We start from the raw sequence: 11,282 nt of genomic DNA, 5'->3' as shown, positions 1-11,282 counted from the left end.
TGATGATGTTGATAATGATGATGACCTAACGAATATCAATGTGGTCATACTGCATTTCTGTAATATGATTTGTTCCATGAAGGTTGCGGGCAATTGACTGGAATGGGTTCTAACAAGTCTGGCAGGGAGGGGGTATGAACCAATAGTGGATGGGCCTAATTTGTACGACCATGGACCTATTAATAAGTTGGTACGACGAAGACATATTCCTAACGAATAATCTGATTTGCAAAACATAATAGGCCAGTTTTCTGCACTAGTTTATGGAGGCAGTTTCAGTCTTAAATAATCTTGTTGGCTTGCAGGAAATACGGTAGTTATACTGTAATACGAATTTTGTGTTTTCTTATCTTCAAGATCGATGAAGCGAACAAAGAGCGTGTTTGTTTATCTATTCTGTTGTGTCGACGCATATAATAAATAACCCATAGATGGCTTGTAATAAAAGGCCGTTGAAACTACACGTTCTCTTTGGGGAAATTCCCGTGAATGTATACGACTCCAGGAATATACGATATTTTCCAATAGGAACCTTCCCTTTCCTAACCGGAACGGACAAGTAACATATCCGTTGTAGAAGTGTTCATGGACAGATAGCCTATTTGAATAAACGCCCCTCGAAAAAAAAAAAAACAAAAAAAAAAAAAAAAAACCCGGAACTTTTTAATTTTTTTTTGTTTATACATCCCCATCCCACTTCCATGACATAAACAAAGGAATGGACAACACTATTGAACACATCTCACTAATATTAAACCTAGGCCTTGCTATCGTTCAAATTCCGTTTACTGTACTAAAAGAGTTGGGTCTCGTCGGGGAGAGATTCGACGCAGTTGCGTATCTACAGGGGCTTCAGGGTGCCTCATCCACTAGAAATTTGCTTAGCAAAAAAAAGGCACTAGAAGAGGTATAAAAGGTTCTGTCAGCATTTTCTTCGAAATATTTCGGCCGATAACTTAGTTTTAGCTAAGTTAGTTTATATTTATTTTACTTTCACAAAATAGGCCTAAGATTTTAATTTAAGAATAAACTTTAATCAGTAGGTCCATTTTATTCCATAAATTAAAAATGTTGGAGATAATAATGATGCTAAAAAAACTTTAAAAATATAATTATATATATATGATTGCTGTAGTTTGTTAATTAGGCTAAATTAGCTATTATTTGAAAATATATTATATTATATTATATTATATAGAACATATAGATGTGTATAAGAGACAGATATATATAGTCCTATATATATTCTTTTGATAGTCCATTTATTGGCTTTTGTAGTAAAAGGCTAGTAATTTAGTGAAAATGTATTTAGTGAAAATGGTTAGGTCTGTATTATATTGGAAGTATTATTAAATATTCATTCTGTAGGCCAATTTTTTTCCCAACAACCACGCTGCTGAGTGTCATTTCAAATACTCTTAGCACAGGCCAATGATTTCCCGCTGGTTTCTATCGGTTTATTGGGTCATCATAACCTTTCAGAAGATACCTCAGACATTGGTGGTTCAATACTGTTGATTATTAACCCAAATCCAATACAGTATATAGAAATCGACACTGCGTTCCTCGAAGGGTTTAACACGGCCACATTTCATGTACTTCATCACCTAATGACATTTCAACACGTTTTTACGATAACAATTAGACAAAAAAATAAATAAATATAAATTTGTATCGAAGATGAAAACATGACATGCACGATGGGACTGAATTGGACGAGACAACACGTAATACAAGATGTTCAGGTTAGTGTAGTCTTGTGCTGTGTTCCAACTTAAAGATAGTTTCAACTTCTTTTTTTTTTCGTGTTTGTCATCGGTATAATATTTTGTTTATATAATCAATATATTTGGTATAATTACTGTATATGAATAAATATTTATATATATTACACCTAATTTCAAGCAGGACTTTATGCGTACACATAATGTAAGTCTTCGTTTAAAGTCAGTGTTGATATTGATGACATATTAATAATTTTAATTTATTGTACTATTTCGAAATTGATTGCAATTTAACTGATGTTTAGTAAATTGTGATTCATGGTAATGATGGAAATTATATAAGACTTGGCTACTTTGATATTACGTGGTTCTATTAATACGCCCAAGTAGGCAAATAGCCAATCAAAAAGTATCATAGCTGTGTGACGTAGTAATGAATAATGCATGACTGCGGACCACTTACTGATAATTTTTGTAGGCTGGAGGCCGTGGTGCGCAGCTGTTATACCTAAAAATAGAAACAATTATGATGTCATTGTTATTATGGCACCGTGATTGGATTGCTAGAACGAGGCTTTATGTAGAGAAGAATCACTCGGCGCCATTGGAACTGCAGGGAAGTATAGCTGGCAAGACAGACGTTCTGTAAATTTACAATATTTTTTTTACTAAAACACATAGAGGAACCAATATTTGTTATTAATCTATCATCTGAATCTTGCCAAACGCAGTTATTTTATTACAAGCTGCTAATTATAAGTCAAAAACCACAGACGGTTTATCTCTCCGACTACTCACACGCCTACCCTACCGTACCGACCGTGTTGAGGTGCTGGATTTTGTTTATGTACAGCTAGCCTGTGTGTATTGCTTACCGGTAAATACCCTTTCGTTTAGGTAGGCCTAATCGTCCAGCTGTAAGTATCAGAATAGCATTCTATCTAGCTTTAGGATCCATATATTCCTCCTTGCGAAGAGGAGGTACTTTTTACGCCAGTCTTCTGTTGGTCAATATACCCTATGCCTCCATTTGGTACCGAAATTTCCGACGGTAAATCAGTAATGGAATCGATTAGTTTGCGTTCGTCGAAATGTTGTGCTGCTACTGCTGCCTCTTCGCCGAAACCGAACCGGTTGATTGCGAGGTCTGCTACCCCGAGTACGAAACCTAAATCAACTCCGAATTCTCCGAAGCATATTATAAACAATTATACACGACCAGTCAGTAGTAGTACTCCACATTTAACTTACAATTTGACGAATTCTCCTGTTTTCCGTCATCGTCGACCGGAGTGCAAGCCGACTGTAAAAGGAGCGCATAGTAGGCCTCGGCCAACATCATGTGTTCGCCACATAAATGCTTGTGAACTCTACCAAAAATTTCACGGGAGAATAGCAAAACCGAATGAGAATATTATTATCATTGATAGTCGTCCTTTTACTGAATTTACTAAGAGACATATTCAGGGTGCTTTTAATGTGTTGATGAATCCGATGAGAAGAAGGCGTTTACTCGATGGAAAAATGACGGTAGCTGATATGATAAGTTGCGAGAGGGGTCGTCTACAATTGAAGAATAGAGCAGTACATGAAGTAGTTTTGTACGATGAGGACTCGGACACATTAGACAATGTTCCCGCCAATAGTGCAGTCAAGTGTCTTGTCACGTCCCTTGAAAAAGAAGGAGCAATATCGGTTTTTTTACTAAAAGGTTAGTTCAATTCTTCAATCTTTGGATATTCCTGTGCTTGTTTGTACATAATTAATAATATTCTACTTTTTTCATTAATTCTACATTGTGGATATTGTTCCAACAACAATTTTACACAAATCTGAGGTGTTGATTTGTGGAACTGGTTTGACCATAACCTTAAACCCAGTCTTGCTATCCTAATACATTACAGCATGTCAAAACGGTGTCCTTTTCCTTTCTATGACAATAAATGCTTCAAAGTCAGAAATGTAGTCATGAAAATATGCAAAAAATACTAGATATTCAAGCTCTTTATGTTTCAATAATGAATTATGGATTGCAATCTGGAGTTGTTTACTGTCTTCGCGTATGATGATCCAGCCATATGTGCCTGTACTGTACTTACAAAGCTGATAAATTATGCAACTTTGGACTTCACATATCACAATCTCTAACTGCTGTCTTGGCTTTGGGGTTATTTATAGTTTATTTAGATAACACACCAACATTATCAATTGACATATGTTTTAGTACCAAAATAATGATAACAGGCAGGGCTAGTCTGTTTTATTTCAGATGTTACATATTTAAAACAAATTTATGCTGCTGGGTTTATGTATTTGTACCGTATTTTAATTTTTGATAATTGTAAATAAATTATTCATAATTCTGTATTAACATTAAATATAGTACATTTAGCACTTTAGATACCATTCTGCTGTATGCTAAAGACTTTGGCCGTATTCGACGGGTCGTTCTTCGTTTAACCACACCCACCTGCGCAGTGGTAAAATCCTACTTAACGAAGACGACCAGTCGAATAGAAAACTGGTAAACACCTGACAAAACAAAATGGCTGCATAGTTACAGTACCACGATACACGCTGCATAATCGAGGCTGCTTCGCAATGTGGCAGTATGGGGTTTTTCGTAAAAAATGATTTAATCTAAATTACATTAATGCAGACGTTGTTGCTAAACTGACCAATCGGCCATATTTCTGTTGGTCACGTGGATAACAATGCTGATAAACACATTCTGGTTACGTTATTTTTTGTTGTCAACAAAGTCTATTTTACTGTACAAACCAATCGAATGAAAATAATACTCAAGGAAAATTTGTACTCAACGAATTAACCAGTAAAATATGCCCTATGATTATGACGATGTTAATAATTTATGTACTGATATTTTAGGTGGAATGAAAGAATTTGAAACACAGTACCGAGATATGTGTAATATTGGAAATGAAGTAAAAAGTAGCAAATGTGAGAGTGAAGAAACCGTCAACACGCCTTTGCTAGAGCAAGTGGAAAGCTGTTTTTTAAGGGCCACCAAAGAAGGACCAGGCCAACCATCTCAAATTGTACCTTGCATATACATCGGTGGTGACAAGGAGGCCGCAGATCTAGATGCCCTCAACAAAAACAACATCGGCCACGTTCTTAATGTGACCACGAAACTACCAAACTATCACGAAAAAACTTCGAATATTTCCTATAAGAGAATACCGGTTAGGGACGATAATTGTGCAGATATTTCGCAGTATTTTGACCAAGCATTTGACTTCATTGGTAAGTTCACATCAGTAGGACCTATAATTAATATACACATATTCGACTACAATGCTTTGAATTTTATTTAGTTTAATACAGTAGATGACCAGTCATAGTGATTTATATATTGGCTGCCAAAGATGTTTAATTATTTTGTATTTCCTAATAATTCAAGCAAGCTAGATGGGTTTTTTATTTTGGTCAATTGTTTTAGTTAACCTTGGCTAGATATATTTTTGTACTTTCCTAATGCTTATATTAAAAATTGTTACTAATAATACAAGAAAACCGCATTTTTAAATTGCTTATTTCCCATCAAATTCGATTAGACAATTATGTATTCAATTTAGGTTCGTGTCACTTGGAGACAGTAGAAATCTGGTCAAAATGGAAAACTTTTTTTGTAGAATTACAGTTTGTGGTTGATAAATATGAGACAAAAGTCAGCTGTTACGTGATTAATACAGTGTATTCGTAATGCAACCATAAAACTTTATCATTGGAATTTAATACTCAAAAATGTGCTGAAATGGGCAGAATCTTTTAAATTTTCACACTCCTCCTCAATTACCAATGGAAGTTATAAGAGATTCAAAGGACTGTTTAATAAAGTAATTGTTTTAAAATATTTCCTTTAAAAGCTGTACTGTACATACTGTTTTTCGTTCTTCCTTAATTAAATGTATTAATAAACATTTTTAATTGTAGTCTTTCAAATTTAAATTGGAAATCTGAACACTATTTAACCCTACTAGTTCTCATTTAAATGATTTTTTTTTCTGGTGCTGAGCGATTAGAATGAAATTCTAATCTCAATGCCCTAGCCGAAGCTAAGCTTTTGATGTAGGAAGAAATTTCATAATAAATATGTTAACAGTACAGTATTCTAAAATTGGAATAAGGAAGTCCAGAGTAGAAATACTGTAGACTTGAAAAAATGACATGTACTACTGGTATGTGTTGGCCCCTTCTGAGTTATTGTCCCCTTGTTTAGTACTGTATTCCATTTATGCACAGGTTTACATATTACACCAGTTGAATGATTATAACTGTATTGACAGTGACTTCTTTTGTAGACACTTAATAAGCCTTTTGAAAAAACGATCAAAAGTTATTTTCTTTCTGTCTGAGTGATTTCTTGCACAATTTTGTATTTTTCCAAAAAAAATCAACCTGATTATGCAAAGGAAATACCTTTAAGATGTGTATAAGAGACAGAAGAAAGATTAAACAGTAATTGACCAGTCCAATTTTTGTTTAATTCCTAAAATTATAATGATTAATACAGTGTTACCGATACTCATCTTTTATTTTTAAACTGGAAGTGTCGGGTGACTATGCTGTCATTTTAGTTTCATGAAACAAAAGCAGACATATCAAGTATCAGATGATGGAAACTAAAGGAAATATGCTCAATTATTTTTACATTATAGAAGACAGAACAAAACAAATTAAATACACCAAAAAAATTTCACAGATTTCCTTTTCACATTACATACAGTTCTGTTTGTTTGTCTGGAACAAGATTAGTCAAAAATAATGTTTATTTTATCACAATTGGTCATATTTGCAAAGTTCGTTCAAGTCAAACAGTTAATTTATTACCATAATTAACTGAATTGATACAGAATTCTAATGAGCATTATTGTGTTTTTGTTTTCATCAGACCTAGCACTGAAGAAAAACTCGGGTATCTTGATCCATTGCCAAGCTGGAATTTCAAGATCGCCAACCGTAACCATCGCTTACATCATGAAGAAGAACTACCCACACATGACGATGTCACAGGCGTACACGCTAGTGAAAAACAGACGCAGCGTAATCTCCCCAAACCTCCATTTTGTCGGTCAGTTGGCTTCGTACGAACAGAAACTAAAATCATCCTCAAGATCTGTTGAGCAGAAACGGTGTCCATTGGTGGCCTCGCGGTCTAGTACGCCGGTTGAAAGTGCCGTGTGAACTGAAGTTGTTTTTCTTATGTGCCGTGTGAAAGTTATCATATTGCGAAGAAGCAGTATGGTTTGAGGAATGTAAACTTGCTTGGGTGATTTGTATAGAGGTGTACTTTGTGATTCTGCCGTAAGATTTTTTTATGCGTGTGAGAGGTTAGGAAGAGCATTAACCTATTCCATTACTGTAGCATAAAGCTCAGAGTGAACACAGCTTAACAGTGGGTAGATAGGTATACAGTACTCTAATGTAATTTGTACATATTTTATAGGTGCTAAAGTTAAAGACACAGAATGCAATGACCTATAATGCAATCATTGACAGCTTTTAAACATGAAAATCCTAATCAAAAATTCATTGGTGTCTATGTTTTTTTTTTTTGTTGTAAAAAGATGTACATTTTATGTAAGATCATAGGTATTATCGCCTACTGTATTTAACAAGCACGACATTGTATGCTACAAGTCAAGAAAAACGACCTGCCGCACTGTACAATCCATTTACACAGCACATGACAGCAATCATCATGTATGCAACATATGCTGTTTGTTCTGCTGTCTTAATGCTTAGCGAGGGATGACAGGAGTCAATGATAGACCAATATATTTTCTGTAATGTGAAAGTTTTTGAAAACAAATGATTCTATGCCAATTGCATTTGCTTCGCATTCAGTGAGGATCACTATAAGGAATATAGTAGGTTGCATTCTTCTGCTGATACGTATGACTGTCGTGCTCTGTTGAAGACAGCTGTTCCAAAAGAAAACTATTTTTGAATTTAGGATTTCCATAAATTAAATAAATCATTTTAAATATACATTGATTTTGAAAGATATTTTTTTCTCGGACAAATATAGTGTATATTGATGTTTGTTTTTATTTACAAGCCTTTATATTACAGAATATCTACAATCAGTGATGAGTTCTTAAATGAGTTGCCTGGTTACAAGCATCATTCGATTATATTGTTTTTTGTCAGTGAGTTTAAACGTGCAAATCTGTGGAACTTTTTGTTGGTACCTGCATTATTGCCGTCGTCGTTAATTTCATCAGTGTTTTTAATGTAATTTATGTGTATAATAAATTGATTAATTTAGTTAAATAAGCAACTTTATTCTCCCCTTATCTCTCTCGTTGAAGTGTTGCCTTCAGTGAAGTTTAAATTTTGATTTTATTTTGTATATTTACATCCTAAAGCCTGTCTAACTTGATTTCATTCAGCAGCAGGTGTGATAGTAGATGGAATTTGTTCATCATTATTTGCATATCCTGCAGTAGCTGGTGGTGCATTAATTTTGAATCAAACTTGCTCTTTAAAATTTAGGTTTTTAATTAATTGGCAATTTGTCAGTTGTTGCGCCTAGAGGGCTTAGAAATTGCGCCGTAAAAGACCAACATTTTTTTTATTACAACATTATGATATAAATTTATAGCCATGATTTGTCTTGCTAACCATTGTAAATTTATTCTTCATTTCCCTCGTGTTTAAAATTCATTCTAATCGAACTGTTATATTATATTAACATATGACATAATTTAGTTGTTAAATATTTACATAAAAGAATAATAATTGATGGAAATACCATCAGATATATTCTTTATTTGGAATTCTGTAGAATTATATTTAAAAAAAAAGAAGAAAAAACAACATTTGGGCCAATGTGGATGTCATTAATTAGTTTAAAGTATTTACTTATATGATAACCAAGGAAAATAAATTTCCCTATATTCAAAGCTATTATAAAGAGTAACATTTATATTAGATGTTATATAAATGGAGAATAGGTGTTTTTTCGACCAAACTTTCATCAAATATTGGCAGCAGCACTGTTGATGAGAATGATCAAATCAGTCAAATTGTCTGATTTATTATATTTTGGATCATTCGTTTTTCATTCCCAGTAAATAAGTTTGAAAATTAGAAACCATAAAAAGTAAAAGAAAAAAAATAGATAAATATAAAATAAATGTAAACCGAATACTACAGTATTTGTGTGTTTTTATTACTCGAATTTGAAACCGATTGATGTATATTTCACTTTCCTATTTGTTATAATACTGTACTGTAATATTATGTGTTGTGAGTGTAGTCCCAAGTTGAATGACGTCATCAACCGATTTACAGTGGATGTATTTCCGTTTTGAAAAGGAGGTTATGGTGACTATAACGTTTTGTATGCTGAAGTTCAGATGCTTGTTTTGGTTTGAACCTCTCGGAATTTTGCTTAATCCCTGAATTAATATGAGCAAAAAACATGAAAATAGTTCAAGTAACATTTATATTATATCATTCGTCATGACTGGCATGACCCACAATTATGGGTTCATCTTCATCAGTTCCATAACCTGTTGGCTAGCAGTCAAGATCGTGGGAGCACTTCACAATTTCCATCCATTTTTGTCTTTTTTCGGTTGCCCTTCTAACTTTAACGGCGCCCAATTTTGTCCATTCAGTGATGTTGTTTATGGGGTCCTACTGTCATTGAATCAAGACCCTACCAACATCTGAGGTGTGCGGATCGAATAGAATCTCTACTTTTACTTCTACTTGGTAACTGGAAGAAAGTCATTTAAATTTATGCATTACTACATGATCATTCTGTTTCCGTTTTCTGTTTCTAAGAGGACATGTTAATGACCGCAACGAAAGCTATATGAAATCTCTGTGAAATCACGATTTCTAATCGTGTCACAACGTACGTGACGCGTGGATGACAATACAATACCCCAAACACAATTCGCAACGTCATCCCGTTACCAAACGAAATGAGTGGTGGGTTTCGTCAACTAAACGTGATTAGTGCGTCATGAATAACAATATTAATTTTTCACAAAGTATGTCATGCACCCGGATATAGAGAACAGAGAAATGTTTCTTTTCCATCATGAATCAAAACTTATTTTTCTAAAAATGTATACACCTTCCACGTTTAGAGTAAATTCCAACGTATCAGAAACGATTGATTGATATTTTATACTGTAACACCTAACAAAAACTTTATTTCTTTCTCTTTTTGTTATTTTTTACATTTTTTTTTGTCATCAACGACATAAAAAATATCAAGAATCAAGGAAATTGAAATTAAATTGCACAGGATATGGGGGTCAGTCCACCATGGCTGACTAAATTGTTCAACTTCGGTTTTACCTGCATTATCATTTACGTTAACATTCTAAATTAAATCATTATCTCAAAAACAATTTTTGAAAAAGTGCATCCATTCAGAATTGTGTATACGATTTAGAACACATACAATGTGCAGATCCACTCATATACATATATGCGTATACATACGCACCTTATTATCATACACACATAAACATTTAATATTTAATTTTTTTTCTTACATATACACATACACACACATACATAAGTCTATATTTATTTATTTATTTATTTATTTTCTCTTTAATGGTGAGAACACCATATTTATACTTCATAATCATAATAAGCCTAGGGCTACATCTCTCATACTGTAATAATTTTTTGTTAACAAAAACTTATAGCAAAATTCTCAACCTAACTTTTTTAAAAGTGCTCTGGAACAGTGTATGCGAGTCTAAGTTTGACTAACAGACGAAAAACCAGAAGACCTATTCGTTATGGGCCAAGAACTTTGCAATATTAGTTTATGATTCATAATTTTAATGGGCCAAGAACTTGCGGTATTAGTAACTTTTGACTAATTTTCTTGTTTATTGAAATTTCGAACATACTGTAATTGTATTGTATTCAACCTTTCGACTAAATATAGCGTGGGACGCGATGACGAAATTTGAATCATCGGGAACGATACTAGATAGCGCCCTCTTACGTTTGAGTATACATTTATCAACAATCAACACTCAGTTTGCTTGGATACGAGATACGAAATATGGCGTCCATGGATGCAAATTCTAAAGTAAATACCGACGATATAACGAAAGATTTACCAAGCTTGCAGTTTGAGAACGGTCTTTCGGAAATAGAAAAAGATTATCTGTGTTTACGGTCTAGGACTCATGCATTGACAGTTTCTGTGTGTGCACAGGCGACGTATTTTGTAGCCATTCTTAATGAAGCCAGGTAGGCTAGCCTAGTTTAGCTAGCCTAGGCCAGGCGGCCTGCTGCTGCATGTGTCTTGTGTTTATGATTGTTTTTCACACGCAGGACAGATGATACCACACCGGCCCAGGACCTACTACGACTACTACAAGGCCTACTACTACTACACGACTAATAATTGGCATTGGCTCAGCAGAGCAAATGAAAATAACTAGCCTACCTATATATGGACCTAGCCTATTCCTAGTAGTGTGGACATAGGGCCTAGGCCTACTTAGGCCTAGTTGGTCGTTTCGCATGTCGTAATTTTCCCCC

At 34.1% G+C, this 11,282-nt stretch overlaps 2 protein-coding genes across 3 annotated transcripts in view; both read left to right on the top strand.

Annotated features, from left to right (window-relative positions):
- The first annotated feature begins 2,271 nt into the window (after positions 1-2,271).
- On the top strand, positions 2,272-8,908 carry LOC117111909 (dual specificity protein phosphatase 10-like). Its single transcript, XM_033254946.1, has 3 exons — positions 2,272-3,435; positions 4,614-4,991; positions 6,640-8,908. Exons 1-3 carry the CDS (start codon positions 2,745-2,747, stop codon positions 6,930-6,932), a joined length of 1,362 nt encoding a protein of 453 aa, XP_033110837.1. The 5' UTR covers positions 2,272-2,744; the 3' UTR covers positions 6,933-8,908.
- Positions 8,909-10,752: 1,844 nt separating this feature from the next.
- Positions 10,753-11,282, top strand: part of LOC117111911 (NADP-dependent oxidoreductase domain-containing protein 1-like) — a 4,368-nt gene continuing 3,838 nt past the window's right edge. Inside the window, exon 1 of one of the 2 annotated variants that reach the window (XM_033254947.1) lies at positions 10,753-10,988. In XM_033254947.1, coding sequence (XP_033110838.1) covers positions 10,798-10,988 — 191 coding nt within the window. In that variant the 5' untranslated portion in view covers positions 10,753-10,797. The remainder of the gene's footprint in view (positions 10,989-11,282) is intronic. The other variant, XM_033254948.1, reaches the window with a different exon arrangement.

Source organism: Anneissia japonica, unplaced genomic scaffold, assembly GCF_011630105.1.
Source record: "Anneissia japonica isolate Jap-2015-1 unplaced genomic scaffold, ASM1163010v1 scaffold1594_len1068242_cov183, whole genome shotgun sequence".
Taxonomy (NCBI): Eukaryota; Metazoa; Echinodermata; class Crinoidea; order Comatulida; family Comatulidae; genus Anneissia; species Anneissia japonica.
The sequence above is the reverse complement of the archived record's forward strand: the minus strand, read 5'-3'. Positions and strand labels throughout refer to the sequence as shown.